This window comes from Leucopleurus acutus (genome assembly GCF_964270905.1).
Source record: "Leucopleurus acutus genome assembly, chromosome: 4".
NCBI lineage: Eukaryota > Metazoa > Chordata > Mammalia > Artiodactyla > Delphinidae > Leucopleurus > Leucopleurus acutus.
Genome location: NC_139146.1, coordinates 110580231 through 110601142, shown reverse-complemented (window position 1 = coordinate 110601142; position 20912 = coordinate 110580231). Strand labels below are relative to the sequence as shown.

The 20912-nt window shown below is 39.0% G+C and overlaps 1 protein-coding gene across 1 annotated transcript in view; it reads left to right on the top strand.

Moving 5' to 3' along the window:
* Nucleotides 1-918: 918 nt before the first annotated feature.
* CDKL2 (cyclin dependent kinase like 2) overlaps nt 919-20912 on the top strand; it is a 35070-nt gene continuing 15076 nt past the window's right edge. The window contains exons 1-7 of the mRNA XM_082838126.1: nt 919-1260; nt 3490-3688; nt 12101-12295; nt 14686-14864; nt 15976-16088; nt 17482-17621; nt 19523-19611. Of these exons, the coding sequence (XP_082694252.1) occupies nt 3521-3688; nt 12101-12295; nt 14686-14864; nt 15976-16088; nt 17482-17621; nt 19523-19611 (884 nt within the window). The 5' untranslated portion in view covers nt 919-1260; nt 3490-3520. The remainder of the gene's footprint in view (nt 1261-3489; nt 3689-12100; nt 12296-14685; nt 14865-15975; nt 16089-17481; nt 17622-19522; nt 19612-20912) is intronic.

Below are 20912 nucleotides of genomic sequence, written 5' to 3'. Positions count from 1 at the left end.
TCTTGCCTAATGATGGATTGAGTTGGTCTATGCCTTAAACATCGCATCCCCAGCTGCACCCTATTTGGCTGTCTGTCATATGCCAGTATTGCTCATGTCTTTTAGTTCCCCAACCGTCTTAGCCCTTTTCCTCTTATTTCATTCATGTCCTCTCTTCCCCTTCCGTTATCTCCAAGTATTTCCCTCACTTTCATTGCCCAGGCTGTCCTCCCCAGGGTCCCTTCTAACGCCAGTTCTGTCATCATTTACCTACTTTCACCTTTGCCTCGCCTACTTATCACCTCCTAGACTGTCACCCTCATCTCCTACCTGGCAGACTGACCCCACTGCCCAGACCGGAAAGGAAGCGTCGAATCGCCGTCAAGCCCGAACCTTCCCGGTTGAGGGGCTTCAGAGCCCACTCCCCGGCCCAGCCGAGGAGCTTGAAGAACCCTTCATCGCGCTCTTTGCACAGTCACCCCCTAACATTTTCACCCAATCCTACAAAACCGCCACCACTTTTAGCCTCCCCGTGAGCACCAGAATCGCCTGTTGTACTCAGTCGCGAAGAGCGGTCTCCAGGTGAAGGCAGAAAGGTGCTTCCTTACTTGAGAAGGTAGGTGTGTGCTGACGCTGGCGTCTGCGCGTCAGTGATCTGAACCTGAGCCAAGCCCCAGGCGAACTGGATGGGTGGTTGGCGCTAAGCCAATCAGAGATCGCGATGACAGAACCCAGCCAATCAGAACACGGGAGGCTCGGCGCACTCGGGGGCGGGTCCGGACGGGTGAGGATCCGCCCCTTGCAGCTTGGTGGCCAACGCCTTGGCCCAGGGCTAGCTAGAGCTGAGCAGGTTCACGGACTCCAGGGACCGGGAGCTTTACGAGCTGGGAGGCGGTGCCCTAGCACCCCAGCTAACTTCCCTACAGGCCTTGGCCTTAACAGGTATTGGTGCCTGCCGTGGACGCATTTAGACTCCGGTCTTTTCTCACTGGAGACTTTGTGCCTATGGTTGGGGACAGAGTGAGGTCGTTGCCTTGACGACGACAGCATGCGGGCCGCGGTCCTCCTGAGTGTGAACTTGCGGTGGGTTGAGGCCAGTCTGCCTCCCTGCCTGCTTCACCTGGGAAGACTGTGTCTGCGGAAGAAATCGCGACAGCAGTAGAATTGCTAGTTTGCTAGTCAGCATCTTTTAGACCTGAGAACGAGATGCATTTTACCTCAATTTTATTTCCAAGTTGAAAACCTTTGGGTATTTCCACGCCAAAGGATTTAAAAGGAACAGTAAGTATAATACTTTTGAAAGCTTCTATTATCTCGTTCTTTTATCTATAAAAGATTTCAACCTATCTTTAACAAAATAAAAAATAGCAATTTTTTATTATCTAAATTATTAGTATGAGAACCATATGCTTCCATGGCACATGTCCAGAACTACCACATTGCCAATTGGCCAGGTTTCCTTTTAGTTTGTATAACCCTCAACATTCCCAAGTAGAAGGCATGAGAAGTTATGGTTTATGAGTAACTGTTTCAGGAAACAAGAGGCTTTTTAAGCCTTGATACTTCTAAAGTATTTGTGGGAAGTGCCACTTGAAAAAACAAGTGTGTTCAATGTGCTGTGACCAAATGTGCAGTTGGTGGGAGAATACAATTGTAGTCAACGTGCAGAATGTTAGCTTGTGACATGCTTCAGAACCTCTTAGACATGCTTAAGGTAATTTTAACTGTGTTCACTTTGCATTTCCAAATATTGAGGACACTAATTGCAAATGCTTTAAAATGATCCAGGTTATAGATTCCAGCTATTTTTGTCCTTGGTATGATAAGCCTAAAGTCTAGTCCTTAATAAAATATGCTGTTTTAGTGGAAGGAAAAAAAATTAAAGGAAAGAGAGAATTACATTGAGAATTTTTTTTCAAACACTGACATTTTATTTAAAAATAGTTAATAGAGGTTAAATGGAAGTTAAAATGTCATATGTATAGAAAGTTAGTGTCAGAGACACTGTTCTGTAAACAGTTTATAGTAGAACCTACTATCAAAGCTGGTAGTAAAATAATGAAATAATTGGGTTGGTGTTGACTGGGATTTATTGATTTTCTCCCTCCCAAAGATCAGTCTTCTGACTTTCCATGTATATATACTATATATATATATATATATAACTATATATATATATAATCTATATAATAATTATATATATATATATCCCCTAAATTGTCAAATGTAAACTGTTGAAAATGTATTGTATACATCGGATTATCACAATTTGCTAGAACAAAGAGGATATTTGTTTTGTCTTTGTCATCAGTGTACCAATAGGGAAGCAAGGAAAACATCACAATTCACAATCTGTGTAAATTAACTTTAGATTGCTGTAGGTACACTACTAATGTTATAGGTAAGAATTTTTTTTCTTACCAAGTTTTATGAATGAGTGTTTTTATATTGTCAGGTTAAAAAAAAGTTCAACTGTGAATCATCATTTGAATGTATAGTTACCAATAGACTACTTTTTTCCCCAAAAAACTTTTAGAACCATGTTGGGATTAACAGAAATATTGTTTATTCTTTGCTTCTGGAATTTAATTTCAAAATCAGATTGTAAAAATAAATTTAACTTTGAAGTTGTAGTTTATTAGCTTTTATATTTCATGGCGATCAAAACTTATGAAGTAAAATCTAACCGTATCTGGGCTGAAAAGTTTCTTGCTATACCAAAATATGTAGTGGAATGATTGCTGGTCCTTCACCAATTATTAGTAACGTAAGAAAGATTTTGTTAGGATTGCCTTCATCCAGAAAATGTCACATAATGGGATGTAAAAGAATTCTAAACACAAAATTCAAATAATCATACTTATAGTGATTAATCATTAAAAAGATTTTTGAAATACTGTATTTGGTACACTAACATTTAATTATTAAAAATCTGCTTACCTACTGTGATGTCATTGCTGTTATTTTATATGTTCAATATAGGAATTTAATTACTATGGTAATAAAAGTAAACAAATAGTTGATCAGAAGTTGTTAGTGTTACTTGGTAATATTTTTCCCAATAGACTAGAAAGCGCATAAAGATCCTCAACTTTGATCTTTTAGACCTGATGTAAAAAAATAAATTTTATCTTCACTGTAACCAAATTCCCTTGTGCCTTTTTTACCTTAAAGTGAAAAGGAATTGTGTTTTTCTAAAGTAAACTGTTATTGTTTTGTATAATAGTTCAAGTATTGCTTTATCTTAATTAAAAATATATTGAAATTTCATTAACATGACATTTAGTAATTTAAATTTGAAGTTAATGGCTTCAATTCCATTTGCTTTGTCTATTATGAAATGTATGTGAATATTTTGAAAACATAACTTAGATGCAGAAACATTACACAGGACAGCCATCGATGCAGTGTCTGCTCTAATATGGAAAACAGGTGTGGAAGAATTAATTTGGGAGGGTGAAGGAAATTAATATACTCAACATAATTAACTCTATGTTTTGGTTTCCACAGCAAGAAGAATTCCTACTGGTTTTTAATTAAAATGGAAAAATATGAGAACCTAGGATTGGTTGGAGAAGGGAGCTATGGAATGGTGATGAAGTGTAGGAATAAAGATAGTGGAAGAATTGTAGCCATCAAGAAGTTCTTAGAAAGTGATGATGACAAAATGGTTAAAAAAATTGCTATGCGAGAAATCAAGTTACTAAAGGTAAGTTATCACATATATTGAATTGAAAAAAAAATGAGTTGTTTCTTGAGTGACAGTAATTTTTTTAAAAAAATGCTGTTTTTATATTTGTTTTATTTACATAACTTGGTTTAAAGTATAAATTTCTTCCTTTTTGGCAGTAAACAACAAGATTACATATACATATTCATTTATCTCATGAATATAAACATGATTTTAAAATTATTTGTTGCTTCTCTCTTATCTGCCTATCTATCTATCTATTTACCAACAACTGTGTTGGGGGTCTCTAAGACCACCCCAAGGTTTTGTTTGTTTGTTTTGTTTTGTTTTGTTTTGTTAATAAATTTATTTTATTTATTTATTTTTTTTGGCGGCATTGGGTCTTCGTTGCTGTGCACAGGCTTTCTCTTGTTGTGGCGAGCGGGCGCTACTCTTCATCGCGGTGCGTGCTCTTCTCATGGCAGTGGCTTCTCTTGCTGTGGAGCACAGGCTCTAGGCGCGCGGGCTTCAGTAGTTGTGGCACGCAGGCTCAGTGGTTGTGGCTCACGGGCTCTAGAACACAGCCTCCGTAGTTGTGGTGCACGGGCTTAGTTGCTCTGCAACTGGCACGTGGGATCTTCCTGGACCAGGGCTCGAACCCATGTCCCCTGTGTCCTGTGGGGGCGTGAGCAGTGGTTGGCCAGGAGGGTGGGGTCGGGTTACAGGAGCACTTTCGGCATCAAGAGCCTGGCCCTGGGACTTCCCTGGCGGTCCAGTGGTTAAGACTCTGCGCTTCCAAGCCGCCCGCGCAGCCAGTCGAGCCGGGAGGTCTGAGCTGGCGGTACAGGCTGGCGGGCCACCCCAAGGTTTGATGATTCACTAGGAGGACTCACAGCACGCAGCAAACAGTTGTACTCTCTTACAGAGAAAAGATATAAAGGAAAATCAGCAAAGGGAAAAGGCACGTGGGGTGAATTCCAGAGGAAACCTGTCACTCTTCTTCCAGTGGATTAACACAGGATGCACTTACTTCCTCCAGCAGTTATGACAACACGTGTGAAATATTGTCTACCAAGGAAATTCATTAGAGACCCAGTGCCCAGAATTCTCCTGGGGCCTTATCACAGAGGTACCCCCTGCCTGGCTCATAACAAAATCCCAGACTCTCGGAAGAAATGTGGGTATTCAGCATAAACCATATTGTTTGCACAGTGAGCCACTTTATCAGTTCTGGAAATGAAGGAACACTTCTGAAATCCAAGTACCGAGGTAGCGAACAAGGGCTCACTTTGCAAGCCAACTTTCTAGGGATAAAAGTCTCAGACCTGCTATGTTAACTGCTTCCCACCACCAACCCCCCATCAGTCTAACCTGAAGTTTATCAATTTTATTTATCTTTAGAAAGAACCAATGTTTGGCTTTGTTGATCTTCCCTGTTGTGTATTTCTTTTCTATTTCATTAATTTTTGTTCTTTAGTATTTCATACCTTCTACTTATTTTAGGTTTATTTTACAGTTCTTTTTCCTAAACTTCTGAGTTATATGCTTACTTCTTTAATTTCTAGTTTTTTTTTTCTCATATATGCATTTAAGGTTATAACTTTCCTTCTAAGAACAGCTTGGTATGTATCCTAGAAATTTTGATTAGCAGTTCAAAATATTTTCTCATTTTCTTTAATTGCCAAACATGTGGAAAATTTCTAGGTTTTTCTCCTTGGTTATTTACTTTTGACCCAATTGCCCTGTGATCTGAGTATACGCTATGTAAGATTTTATTCCTTCAGATAAATACCTAATATTTATATTTTCCACTATTTATCAATTATTCCTGAGTTTCTTTCCTTTTTAAAAAAAAATTATTTATTTATTTTTGGCTGCATTGGGTCTTTGTTGCTGCACGTGGGCTTTTCTTTAGTTGCGGCGAGCGGGGGCTACTCTTTGTTGCAGTGTGCAGGCCTCTCATTGCGGTGGCTTCTCTTGTTGCAGAGCGTGGGCTCTAGGCGCACGGGCTTCAGTAGTTGTGGCTTGCGGGCTCTAGAGCGCAGGCTCATTACTTGTGGCATGTGGGTTCAGTAGTTGTGGCTCATGGGCTCTAGAGCGCAGGCTCAGTAGTTGTGGCGCACGGTCTTAGTTGCTCCACAGCATGTGGGATCTTCCCGGACCAGGGCTTGAACCCGTGTCCACTGCAATGGTAGGCGGATTCTTAACCACTGTGCCACCAGGGAAGCCCCTGCCATATTTTTACATATCCCTTGGATTCCTCTTACCCCTCTTAGGGATTAACTACCTTTACTAGTTAACACTGATCTACATTAAATTTTCCCTGTCCTGGCACAGGCACACTACCAGCCCAGGCCTCCTCAGTAAGTTCAAAGTACTTGCTTAGAGTGTCTTGTTTTCTGTGTTCTTCATTATTATTTATATTGGATATTGTTTCTGGAAATTTATTTGTAGAAATGTTTGGAGGCTAAGATAGATAAAAGTTATCTTCTTCCAGAGAGGATTTTCAGTTGCTTCTGCCAGGTGTATGGGGATGCTCCCAGTCTAGTATGTTAATCCAAATTCAAGGTACAGGTGATGTGAAGCCTGGACTGGTTCATTTCCATTCATTTTCACTGGGGAAGATTTAGTCCTTAGGGTCCCAGCCTAAACTGGAGGTGTTTTCTGAAAGACCCCACCTTTGCAAGGCATTTAGACTTGACTCTTCCTTCCGTCTTAGTCCCAAGAGGACACAAAAATCTAACCTCCGTTCCATATCTGTTACTTCATAGCAAAATCAGCTTTGAGTTCTGAGATTAATTCTCTGAGTTCTCCTGTTATTGATTCTGACCCAGTAATTCCTTGCTATCATCTTTGGTCTATTTCTATATGCTTAAGAAGGTTTTCAGTCCTTGTTCTCTTCCCTGTTTGGTTTTTGAGCGTTCTACTCAGATATCCTCTAGCTCAGAGATTCTTTCATCAGCTGTGTCCAGTCTACCAATAAGCCAATCAAAGGCATTCTTACTTTGTTACAGTGCTTTTGTTTTTTAAATTTTTAAAAATTTTTATTTATTTATTTGACTGCACTGGGTCTTAGTTGAGGCACGAGAGCTCTTAGTTGCCACATGCGGGCTCCTTAGTTGCGGCATGCAGGATCTAGTTCCCTGACCAGAGATCAAACCTGGGCCGCCTGCATTGGGAGCGCAGAATCTTAACCACTGGACCGCCAGGGAAGTCCCTGTTTTTTGTTTTTTTAATCTCCAGCATTTCTTTTGATTCTTTATTAGGATTTCTATCTCTCTGCTTACATTGCCCATCTGTTCTTGCATGCTGTCTACTTTACCCATTAGAGCCCTAAGCATATTAATCATAGTTGTTTTAAATTCTTGGGCTGATAATTCCTACACCCCTGCCATGTCTGCTTCTGATGATTTTTCTGTGTCTTCAAATAGTGGTTTTTGTCTTTTGGTATGCCTCGTAATTTTTTTCTTCAGAGCTGGGCATGATGTACCAGGTAAAAGGAAGTGCTGCGAATAGGCTTTTAGTAATGTGGTGGTGAGGTTGGAGGAAGGGAAGTGTTCGGTAGTGCCATGATTAGGTCTCAGTCTTTCAGTGAGCCTATGCTGCTAGCCTGTGAACTTTACAAGTGTTCTTCAGGTTTTTTGTCCCCTCCTTAGGTGGGATAGGATGGCTACAGTAGGCTGGAGTTGCCTATCTCCCTTCCTCAGCTGGTTAGGCTCTGCTTAACTAGTTCCCCCCAAGGGCAGGCCTTGTTAAGGACAGAGTGTGGTGGCATTTTTCCAAATGGTTCCTTTATTCCTCTCCCTGTGAAAGCTAAAGGAGATTCTTCTCTGAAATTTACTATCAGAACTTGGCTGAGCTCCTAGAAATAACATCTTACAGTGTTATGTGGATGCCCCTGTGACAGGGTTTCCCTGCAGTTTTTAACTCTCAGGCTTGGCCACATTGAGCTTCCGGTAACTTATCCATTGCAGTTCAGGTTTTCCTACCTTGGCATTGGTTCCCACAGAGCGTTGCCCTCGTGAGTCTCTGTTCCAGGAAGCAGAGACTCCCTGTGTTTGCTGGTTTGTCTCTCCAGTCTTGGAGCCGGTGGTTTGAGATGTCCTCATAAGAGATGAGATGTCCTCTCATCTCTTATGAATCCGAAAAGAGTTGTTGATTTTTTAGTCTACTCAGTTTTTTACTTGTTAGGATGGAGTGGAGACTTCCAAGCTCCTTACATGTGGAAAAGGAAACTGAAAGTCTACATACCTTTTATTATTTTATTATGTTTTAATTTCTTGGCCGTGAGGCTTGCAGAATCTTAGTTCCTCGACCAGGGATTGAACCTGGGCCCTCAGCAGTGAAAGTGTGGAGTCCTAACCACTGGACTGCCAGGGAATTCTCTACATACCTATTAAAATTTAAGTTTACTAGAAGTTTGTATGTGTGTGTGTGTGTACTTATAATAAAAAACCAAGTGAAACAATAGGCCATTAGACTAAGGTGGCTCTAATATCTTGGCACCCTGTGTGAACAAATCAAAGGAAACCTAAGTCAGACTCAATTCCTGTAAATGCTCAAGGTTAAGACATTGTAAGTTAAGCACAACCAGTCACAGTCAACTAGACTTTCCCAAGTAAAGCAACCACTTAAGCTGGAACCAACCAATCAAATAATTTACTTGTTTTGCTTCCATGTCTGCTCTATAAAAGCCTTTCCCTTAGCTTCTCTTTTTTTCTTTTTAAAATAAATTTATTTATTTTTGGCTGCGTTGGGTCTTCCTTGCTGCGCACGGGCTTTCTCTAGTTGTGGCGAGCGGGGGCTACTCTTCATTGTGGCAGGCAGGCTTCTCATTGCGGTGGCTTCTCTTGTTGCGGAGCACAAGCTCTAGGTACGCGGGCTTCAGTTGTTGCAGCGCGAGGGCTCAGTAGTTGTGGCTTACAGGCTCTAGAGTGCAGGCTCAGTAATGGTGACACAGGGACTTAGTTGCTCTGCAGCATGTGGGAACTTCCTGGACCAGGGCTCAAAACCGTGTTCCCTGCATTGGCAGGTGGATTCTTAACCACTGTACCACCAGGGAAACCCTTTCCCTTAGCTTCTACCAGTAGAATGTTCCTAACCTCTTTCAGTATCGTGCTGCCCAGTTCAAATCAATGTTTGCTCGAATAAACTCTTGTCAATTTTAGCGTGTTTATCTTTAACACACCGATACAAATTTTATTTATCTACTTATTTTAATTTTTGAAAAGGTAACATATGAATATGCTATAAAATTAAAATGCATTTCCCTGCCACCTTTGTGTACCAGCTATTTAGTTATACCTTCCATAAGCAACTGTATCCATCAAAGGAATTCTGGTGTGTGTACATATATCAAACGTCAGCATATTCTACACACTGACCTGCATCTTGCCTTTTTTCCACTTAATGTAGCTTAGTGATTATTGCATACCCGTGGACATAAAACTGCCTTGTTCTTTTTTTTTTTTTTTTTTTTTTGTGGTACGCAAGCATGTGGGATCTTCCTGGACCGGGGCACGAACTCGTGTCCCCTGCATCGGCAGGCGGACTCTCAATCACTGCGCCACCAGGGAAGCCCTCACTTGTTCTTTTTAACTGCTGCATTTTATTTCATTGTATGGATATGCGTTAATTCACTTAATATATTTGGAAAGTGCTTTGTGATCCAACCTGGCATCTTTTGTTTTAATAGCTAAGTTTAGCCCATTTATAGTTATGATGTAACATAAGTTAGTTTTCCTTTTTTTCCCCCTCTAGAGTCAGAATGGCTTAGTGGTTAAGAATAAGAAATCTAAATATTTTGTATGCAAGTCAGCTGCAGGTCTGGGTGTGTTTATAAGGCAGATGTTCTGGACATGAAGGAGGAACTAAACAAAACTGAAATCTTTTCAGGAAAAGACAGAGGCTACAATTCCTGGGTTCTAATCCTCCTCTACCAGTTATTGCTGTGTGACCTTGACCAAGTTACTTAACCTCTCTGTGCTTTAGTTTCCTCATCTGTAAAACAGGATGATAATTGCAACTATTTTATAGGGTTTTTGTGCTTAAGGTAATGGAACATAGTAAGCACTATGTAGGGGTTAGTTATTATTTATAATATTATGTATTTTATTACTACTTTAAAACTATTTTTCTATATAGTCTACTTTTTTAAAAAAAAATTAGTTTTGGCTGTGTTGGGTCTTTGTTGCTGAGCGCAGGCTTTTTCTAGTTGTGGTGAGCGGGGGCTACTCTTCGTTGCCGTGCGCAGACTTCGCATTGCGGTGGCTTCTCTTGTTGTGGTGCACGGGCTCTAGGCACGTGGGCTTCAGTAGTTGTGGCACAAGGGGCCAGTAGTTGTGCCTCGTGAGTTCTAGAGCACAGGCTCAGTAGCTGTGGCACACGGACTTCGTTGCTCTGTGGCATGTAGGATCTTCCCGGACCAGGGCTCGAACCTGTGTCCCCTGCATTGGCAGGTGGATTCTTAACCACTCTGACACCAGGGAAGAAGTCCCTAATTACTTTTTAAACATTGGATGTGTTTCCTTTGGTAATTTGGAAAGGTTTTTTTTTTTCTTATAAATGAAAATCTTTATTTCTTATTTTAATCTACAATGATTTCCCTGAGTCTTCAGAAGATTAACTTTTACATAAAATATTAAATAGGAATTATAAATTATACTTTGTTGGAAAGGTTTTATTTTGTACTTTTTGTTACCTTTATAACTATAGAGTTATATAATATAGTTAATCCTTTGTAAAGTAATTATTATATTTCTGTTTCCTCCTCTCTCCCATTCATCCACCATCTGAAGAAGCTATCTTCTTTATCTTAGTGCTTACCATTAAACCTGTAAATATAATTCGACCTTATAATTAAACATTTCAGGTTAAAAGTATAATTCTGTCCCATTGACAAGGAAATCCACGTACATACTCTCTTTTTTTTTTCATACTCTCTTATTTTGTTTGCATCTTCTCTTCTTTCTCCTAAGTTTGTTGCTAGTATCATTTGTACATTGTTAGGTTTTAAATATTCACCTTCTATTTTGTAACTGTGATACCCACATTTGTATAACACTTAGTCCTGCACTAATGGATTTACTGCTCATGTTCAGAAAATTTTCTCTGCTGTCTTTTTCTTGAATGACAATTTTTTGGGGTATAAATATTCTTTCTTTCCTTGAGGATTTTGAGGACTGTATTCTAGTAGTTTCCTCCTCTTTAAAAAAGAGGCAATGGCGAATTTCCTGGCGATCCGGTGGTTAGGACTCTGTGGTTTCACTGACGAGGGCTCAGGTTCGATCCCTGCTCGGGTAACTAAGATCCCGCAAGCTGCGTGGTGTGGCCAAAAAAAAAAAAAAAAAAAAGAGGCAACACTTCCTGGTGAGTGTTCGTCTGCCATTTGTGTTTCCTTCTCTTTTCTTACAGTATCTTTGAATAGAGACTGGATCGGTTCCTTTTTGATTGTTTCTTATCTTGTAACAAAGTGAGCCCCTCCTGGACCAGCTATTTGTAGGAGGTTCATTTTCAGGAAAACCTGTGGTCTTGTTCCAGGCTAGCAGGAATCCACCATGGTTCACAACGATTTTCCTTACAACACAAGCCTGAGTGTGGGATTGACTTATGTTATCCTTACTTTCTCTGAAACTTGTAGTGCAGATTTGTTCATAATGAATTGTTTTGCCTTCCACTTGGCTTCACTGACAGATTGTTTCCAGCAAATGAGTTCCTATGTGATTATTCAGACGCCCTTTCCTCCTGTTCCCTGGTGCCATTCAGTTCTAGGGATGGTTTCACTGACAGTCTATGAACCCTGTTCTCATTATACCAAAGAAGGTTTTTTGTTTTTGTTTTGTTGTTTTTCTTTTCAGGGTATGTCACCAACTTTGGAAAACTCTGCTCTGCCAGCTTTGTAGCCACAGATGATCTCTTGGTATCTTCCTAGACTCCTGTTGGACCTTCACAGTGCCACCTCGTTTGCTGTGGGTAGGGGTCATAAATCCTTCTTAGTTTCATCAAAGATGGAGCTACATTTCTTTTTCTCATTGGCTTTGTTGTATTCTCTGAGAGGAGAACAGAGCAGTATGGTCTTTTTGACTCTAATTTAAAAACCAGGGCTTCCCTGGTGGCGCAGTGGTTGAGAGTCCGCCTGCCGATGCAGGGGACACGGGTTCGTGTCCCGGTCCGGGAGGATCCCACGTGCCGTGGAACGGCTGGCCCCGTGAGCCATGGCCGCTGGGCCTGCGCGTCCGGAGCCTGTGCTCCGCAATGGGAGAGGCCACAGCGGTGAGAGGCCCGCGTACCGCAAAAAAAAAAAAAAAAAAAAAAATATATATAGTTTCACAATTTATACCGTTTATGCATTTTATTTATGTTTCTCTTATGCTAAGATCTCTTTTAGACTGTGACTAGTTACTAGTAATTTGATCTTGTAAAAACTATTTTGTATTTTTCTTTTTATAACAGCAACTGAGGCATGAAAATCTCGTGAATCTGTTGGAAGTGTGGAAGAAAAAAAAGCGATGGTACCTAGTCTTTGAATTTGTTGACCATACAGTTCTTGATGACTTGGAGCTCTTTCCAAATGGACTAGACTACCAACTAGCTCAAAAGTATTTGTTTCAGATTATCAGTGGAATTGGATTTTGTCACAGTCACAATGTAAGTGTTTAGTTTAAACAATTATTTAAAAAGTTGAAAATTTAGAAGAGTGTACAATGGACACCCATATACCTACCGCTGAATTCTATACTTGTTAACACTTTGCTATATTTGTTTTATGACATATTTATTTATCTGTTCATCCATTTATCTACTTATTAATTTGTCTTATTTATGCATTTTTTAAAGTAAGTTGCAGACTTCAACTCTAAATACTTCAGCTCTGCATGTCATTAACTAGAGTTTGCAGAGTTTTTTTTTTTTGAGGTAACATTTACTGAGTGAAATGCACAAACTTTAAGTAATGAGTTTTGACAGATACATACATGTAAGAATCCATTTATTTGTTAGTTCAGATTCTCTTGCCTAGTTGTGAAATATGAAAATCCCTGCTATTACTCTGTTGTCTATCACAACAATTTTATATCCTTTGAGAATCATATAAAAGCAATTCTAGGGGACTTCCCTGGTGACGCAGTGGTTAAGAATCTACCTGCCAATGCAGGGGACACAGATTCGTGCCCTGGTCCAGGAAGATCCCATATGCCGCGTAGCAACTAAGCCCACGTGCCACAACTACTGAGCCTGCGCTCTAGAGCCTGCGAGCCACAACTACTGAAGCCTGCGCTCTAGAGCCCATGCTCCGCAACAAAAGAAGCCACCACAATGAGAAGCCTGCGCACCACAACGAAGAGTAGCCCCCGCTCGCCGCAACTAGAGAAAGCCCGTGTGCAGCAACAAAGACCCAACGCAGTCAAAACTAACTAACTTAATTAATTAATTAATTTAAAAAAAAGAAAAGCAGTTCTAGGTAAAATGACACAAAGTATAAAATAACTAACACAGTGATTCTGCCAGTTTTACAAAATATTTTAAATGACATTTTTTGTGTGATTATAAAAGTAACAAATGCTAATGATAGATGCGGGGCTGGCCCTGTGACCTTTACCATGGATGTCTAGGATGTAATAGAAATTGGTAGCTTATGCAAAATGCTCAGCAATGCCAATTAGGATGCTGGTCCTCTGAGTTTACAATAAATATATTTTTTAAAATTTCAAAATACAGTTTACTTATATTAGAGAACTAGGCCTCATAATTTGTTTTGCCCAGCTCTAGAATTTTTAACATTGTCTGCCAGTGTCCTGTTTTCTCCTTCCATAGTCTCTCTTTTAGAAATCATAACCAACTGACCTTGTTTTAGCCTCTTTACATTTATAATTGCTTGATGAGTGCCTCCAATCGGGTACTCAGAAATCCACTTAAAAGCCTATATGGCTGGGGCTTCCCTGGTGGCGCAGTGGTTGAGAGTCCGCCTGCCGATTCAGGGGACACGGGTTCATGACCCGGTCTGGGAAGGTCCCACATGCCGCGGAGTGGCTGGGCCCGTGAGCCATGGCCGCTGAGCCTGCGCGTCCGGAGCCTGTGCTCCGCAACGGGAGAGGCCACAACAGTGAGAGGCCCGCGTACCGCAAAAAAAAAAAAAAAAAAAAAAAAGCCTATATGGCTAAAACTAAACTACTAATTATTCTTAATCAAACCTAACTTTTTCCAGACTTTTCTATTTTTGGTAATGGACCCACTGTTCTTTTAGTTTCCCAAGTTTAAGTAAAATATCTGAGATTACTTCCTAAAATCTGTTGATTCTTGATTTAAAATATTTCTACACTGCACCTCTTCCTTTCCATTCCTTTGAGCACCAGACTAGTTTAGGCCCTTATCACCTCCTAGTTGTCCCACTGCTCTTCTTCCTACTTCTAGTCCCCCTCTCTGCTTTACCGTGTTCATGGCCAACATCTTCTTTAAACACCTTGTTGGTCATGTCACTTCCATGGGTTCCCATGGCCCTGACACAAGCTCAGACTTCCCAGAGTGGCAGTTGAAGCAAAACCTAGTACCTAACCTCTACTCCAGAAAAAACATTTCCCCAGCATCTCCTGATGTATTCCCATCTTCACTCTTTTGCTCTTTTTGTTACCCTCACTTGGATTGCCCTTTCATTTCTACATTTATCCAGGTCATACTAGTGTTAAAGACCTGTCTTAGAGCCCACCCTTTTCCACAAAAATTTTCCCTGACCAGCCCAGTCTTCAATGACAGCTTTACTCTCTTAGTCTTGAGAGCAGTCCTTATCAGAGCAATTGATTTGGTAATTAATAATATATATTTCATCCAATATCTTTGATCGTTTAAATAAAATTTTAAGCATAAATGTTCTTTTTTTCCCAACTAGGTCCCAGGTTCTTTAAAGCCAGGAACAGTTTTATAGGCTTTTATTTGTACTTATTATAGGGACAAAAACAGTGCCCTGCATATGACAGGTGCTCAAAAATAATTAGTTTGCTTAACTTGATGTGCCAATATATTTCATACTCTGCTTTTTGTCTTAGATCATACACAGAGATATAAAGCCAGAGAATATATTAGTCTCCCAGTCTGGTGTTGTCAAGTTATGTGATTTTGGATTTGCGCGGACACTGGCAGCTCCTGGGGAGGTTTATACTGATTATGTGGCAACCCGATGGTACAGAGCTCCAGAACTATTGGTTGGTGATGTCAAGTATGGCAAGTAAGACATGAGCAAGGTGGGCGGTGGGGAGGGCAGATTTAACTCTCTTTTCTTGATAAAATGGAACATGTTTTTAATATGATGAAAGATCCCTCTAACACGGAAAGGAAGTTTTCAGTTCAGAGAACTTTATAAAGTTATTTGTAAACATTTTTGGTGCTTCCCCTTTGAACATTCTTGTGAAACAAGTTGGTATGAGTATAATTATTTTAAAGGTAGGGAAATCAAGGTAAGTGGTCTGTTTTTAATAGTAAGTTAGAAATAGGTATATTTCTCACTTGTAAAGAGAGGTAACATTGACCGGGTAAGTCTGACACTTGCAATGAGGCAAAGTAGCGTGGGCAAGGGTGAGGGTAGAAATGGAACTGAGTGAGTAGTTTTAAAAACATAAATCGTCTTCATAAATGAATTCTTCAAAGAAGAAGGGATTGGAAGTTTTACTGATTTTGATAGAAATTGTTCTAAAATATTTTTTGCAATTTCTCTGTTTTCAGAGTACAATTCATTTAATATTTTCTTAATTACTCTGAGCTCTCATTTTACCGCCATACTGTCACTTTTGTACCATGTTATAATTCCACTATGACCTTAAGCAATTTCAAGGTAGTTGTCCCTATGGTAATGATGCCGGAATATTCTTTAAGTTTTTGTGACCGATTTTTAAGCCAGTTTTTCTCTTTCCCCCTATTAGCTTTCAGTTCTCCTTGTTGTTTGTGTTCGCAACATCCTTCTACTTCTGGTATGCTGTTTTCAGCGTATGGTGGGATAGACTGAGGAACCTTGTCAAAATTATGTGTGAACAAAAAATGAATAGCCACTGAATGGAAACCCAAAAGGCTTATTTTCAGAATAAAGTATACTTAACAACTGTTTTGAGTCTTCGGAAGTCTTTTCCCTCATGTCACATGATTGAAGTTTCTGGAAATTTGATTTATGTAAAATTGGAAATTAACACTTTAAGTTTATAGGGAAATGTATTTTGTAGAGTAATCTAAGGCTTACTACTACTTTTTTCAGTACCAAGAATACCAAATAGTAATATGCAGAACAGATTCAGTCATAGTAAGCGTAGTAGGATGCCAGGTTTTATTCCACATTGTTTTTCTTTCAGGGCTGTTGATGTGTGGGCCATTGGCTGTCTGGTAACTGAAATGCTCATGGGGGAACCCCTTTTTCCTGGAGATTCTGATATCGATCAGCTATATCATATTATGTTGTGTTTGGGTAAGATTATACGTCTGCATTTTAAATTTTAGTGATTTTTTTCCCCTATGTTTTTGTTTGTTTATATTTATTTTACAAGCTGTTGGTACATTAAAGATGATACGTGTTTTGAATGGGTGTAGGGAGCAAGTAGGAAAAACTCATCTCTCTCTCTCTTTATATATATATTCAGTCATTCTCAGTCTGGCTTTTGTCTATCTGACATATTGTCCTAATCATGCTCTCACCTGCCCTCCTGCCAACTCCCCCGCTAAAGAAAAAAGCAAACATTGTACATTCTCTCTGCACTTTTGCATTCAATAAATCACATGTAGAGAGAATACAAATGATCATATTATCTTTGGGTCAGCAAGCATTTGTGTTATATATCTATTACCCTCTTTCTCATCTTCAAACTGAGAGACACAGGGACTTCCAAAGTAATTTTTTTTTTTTTTTTTTTTTTTGCGGTACGCGGGTCTCTCCCTGTTGTGGCCTCTCCCGTTGCGGAGCACAGGCTCAGCGGCCATGGCTCACAGGCCCAGCCGCTCCGCGGCATGTGGGATCTTCCCGGACCGGGGCACGAACCCGTGTCCCCTGCATCGGCAGGCGGACTCTCAACCACTGCGCCACCAGGGAAGCCCCTTCCAAAGTAATTTAATCTTGCTGCAGTTCTGACTTTTGTTGCTAGTGCTTTGGACAGAATTTCAAAGCTAGACTATCAAAGTCATCTTACATTTGTTGAAATATCAACTTTCTGTTGGGTGATGGAGTTTGTAAAATAGAAATAATGGGTAATTACTTGAGGGTTATTTAACTCTTAGATTTTAGTTTCCAGGTTAGAAGTTCAATAAACAATACAATGGTTTCTTATAGCAGAATTTTCATATATATTTTATATTAGGTTAGGTATTAAAGTTGAGAGAAAAGATAAAAGTGATCAAATCAGCCCTTAGATACAGATACACTGGGCAAAAATTAAATTCTTAAAGGGTGGAACTTATTTATCTAGATTAGATTCTGACCATATGACTATTAATATTTTCATCTTTGGTCAGCACTTTATGCTTTGTAGTTAGAAATGCAGTGCTGGTACTTATATCTAAGAAATTATACAATGTTCTTTACCTGTGCTTTTCCTATACTCCCTTGCGTCTTCAGTTCTATGTATAGTAGCATGTGAACTTTTCTGAATGAGTATGTTGAGATAAGAATGTTAATTTCTTTTGCGTTGACTTATGTCAAAGCCACCTAAAGGCTGCCAGGCGCCACCACAATATGAACACTGTGTGTTCGGTTGTTTTTGCATGCGGAGAGAGTCCCCGCTCTACAAGCTGTGTTACACTCATCTCTACTCCACACCACCTGTCCCATGATGCGTAATGACAGAGATATGTGCCGTTCTCACTGCCAGGTAATCTCATTCCAAGACATCAGGAGCTGTTTTATAAAAATCCTGTGTTTGCTGGAGTAAGGTTGCCTGAAATCAAAGAAACGGTTCCTCTTGAAAGACGCTATCCCAGGCTCCCTGAAGTTGTGATAGATTTAGCAAAGGTAATCGTACTTTTTCTTTGCACTTTCTGACAGGGAATTTACATTATGGAGATTTGATTTTCTCTTCGTTTTTTCTTGTCCGGTTGATCTTTTAGGACAACAGTTTCCTCTGATGATTTACATTTTTGTACATTTTAAGAGTTTTATTTGGTGGGCATGGGGATGGAGGGACTTCAGAGATAAAGACCTGAAATTTTTGCTTGTTTTAAGAAACCATTTCATATTATCTGGCAAGTCTTAAGTGTGAAAACATTCTCATAATGACATGTTTTTAATGTTTAACATTTAAAATGCAAGCCTTGTGTAAGTGGAAAAGAGAAGAAAAATAGGGTAAGAAAATAAAAAGAAGGGTAGAGAAGCAGGAAAATATTAAAGTCTAAGGCATAGGATCATGGCCTGTAGTGTATTGTTAAAAAGGGGCTTTTGCTTAACCACTAGATTCACTGAAGCTAATTTTTAAATGATCATCACCTTTGCCTTGTATTTGATTGAGGAAGACTTTAGGGAGATTCTCACTGGATCAAATTGTCTCTAAAAGTGGACCTTTTGGAATTATTCGCTCAACAATTTCTTATTAGTTAGGATTGTCCAAAAGTGTTGATAAACTAAGTATCTCTAAAAGAGCAGGATCACATAACATTTACCCAAGATATTTTTTGCTTTTTTACTTCTTTAAACAACTCATTTAAAAAAAGCTTAGTAAGCTTATAACTAATTATAACAAGTTCTTAGAATAATGCATTGTTATTTTTTTACATAGTCTAACAGATACAAATATTTTTCATTGAGACAAGCTTTATGATCTGTCTGTGAAGAGATTTAAAGGGAATAAAGGTAAAACAATATTGTGCAACTTATATCCCTTATGGTAGAATCATATAACTTTTAAAATATTTTATTATAAGAAATCTCAAACATAGAAAAGAAAGTAGAAAAAGCAGTGGTGTAATGAACCCTCACGAGCTAGTCATTAGCTACAACAATTAACAGTATCTGGAAAATGTTTCATCTATCCTGTCCACACACTCAGCAACTTTTTTGGGGGGAGTATTTTGAAGCGAATTCCAGATATTATATTATTTCACTTATAAATGCCTTAATTATTTGTATACTTTTCTTGTTCATTTAAAGCTACTTATTGATAAGTCCCTTCTATTCCTACTGGCAGTGAGTGGTTCCAGTGAATCAGAACAAGATATAATAAAATCTATAATAAAATGAAAGAACATAGATAAAATAAAATCATCTATGTCAAGTATCTAGCACAGTAATAAGCACAGAGTAGGTTCTTTCCCTTCCATTCTGTAAGTACTTTAAATTTTAAAAATTCACAAAAATTCTTTAATGTCATAAAATACCTAATCAGTGCTCAAACTTTCATTAATTTTCTCATAATTTCTTTTTATAGTTTGAATTAGGATCCACATGAAGACTAGAGTTCGCAATTGCTTGATATGTCTTTTAAGATTCCTAATTTACAAGCTCTTCTTCATCTCTTTGTTTTTTATTTAAACCTTGCCATTTATCTGTTAAAGAAAATAGGTTGTTTGTCCCTTAGAATTTCCCACATAGTGTAGTTTAATATGTTCCTTTGTGTCCTGTATTTTGTATAAACTCACAGCAGAGCTAGAACTTGATCAGAATCAGGTTGATTTTTTGGCGAGACCACTTCATAAGAGGTTTGTATATTTCTGTCCAGAGACACTGAATGTCTGGTGTTCTTTCTTTTTGTGATATTAGTAACCATTGGTAGTCATTGTCTAGATTTGTGCTTTATTATTTATCATTTATTATAGATGTTTAAAATTCATTGACTGTGAAAAGGAATTTTCTATATTTAGAAATGTAAACGTAGGCAGTTTTCCTTTGATATGAACTGTATGTATTCCTTCGTTTCCCAGAAATGCTTGCATATTGACCCAGACAAAAGGCCCTTCTGTGCTGAGCTCCTGCACCATGATTTCTTTCACATGGATGGATTTGCTGAGAGGTATAGTACTGTGTTTTCTAGGTCATACCAACCTAGAGTTAAAGTAAGGCCCCCATAACAGTACATAACAGTAACAAACAGTATTTCTCTTATTACTCTACCCACCTACTATTACAGGAGCTCAAATATTTACCACCCTACCTCCGTTCACCCTTAGCAATAGTGTATTCCTAAGAGTGGTCCCCTGCATTCAGTAAATTAGGGCTCTTGGTTTTCACGAAGCAGTCCCTTCATGCTTTCTTTCTGTCTCCCCCTGGTGACATCTACCACTCAGGTCACTGATTTCTGTGTTGCTACCAGCTGTGTGATGCCATCATCTTGGGTGCTGATGCATTTGCAATGGTGCCATCTCGTGTTGCTGCTGAACTCATACCACACCCAGTCCTATGACACTGTTGACACTGCTGATGTGCTGGAGACCTTGATGTGCCAAACCTGTAGGTGCCAGAGCGGCTGGCATGGTCTCCTGTGCTGTTCCAGCTGCTGGCATCAGAGCAGCTGACAAAACAGAAAGTAGTGAGATGAGTGGCAATGACATTGCTTTATATTTTTGCAAATCTATTTACTATCTAGCTGAATAAAAGATAGCTGGGTTCTCATATTTGCTTCTGCATTCGATTAGTTGTGATATGTTGTTTTGGTTGAAATAAGTGGAGAAACTCTGGCCTCATACAAATATGTAATTGGAAAATGGAAGAGTATTTTAATAGCCCTTTTAGATTACTGTGGGTATTCTTCTTTGATTCTATACCAAAACTGACAGTGGTAGTTTCTTTAACGTTGCTTGCATTGTGGAATCTGAAACCATACCGATGAACTTCTTATCCCGTTACATTAAAATCCACTTGTCTAACTTGCACTTTGAATTGACCTTTTATCCATGCGTGCTTTTGTAGCATGATGCATTAGTCATTTGGAAAATATTGTTTTGCTAAGTTATGCAGAGCTTTAGAATGTTGATATTTCATTATACAATATCAAAAAGTCATATTCTCTCTCATCAGAAAAGTCTGTAGTATTAGGAATCTGCTAAGTTCATGGTAGTGGAGACAAGTTGAAAAGAATTCTAATTTTGCATAAAATTTTGAATTTTATCATTGATGCAAATATTATCAGTCGTTTTCCTTGAAGTAACAATCTCCTTTGTTCATTTTTTTAAAAGAAAATATCTGCTGAATACCACAAGTCTGAATAATAATAATAATATTTTTTTCTGTCAGTCTTTCAAGTAATAATGTTGTCCCATGAAAAAAGTGGCTAGTTTAGCTTGTATCTCAACCAGCTACACAAGTGCTTTTCTT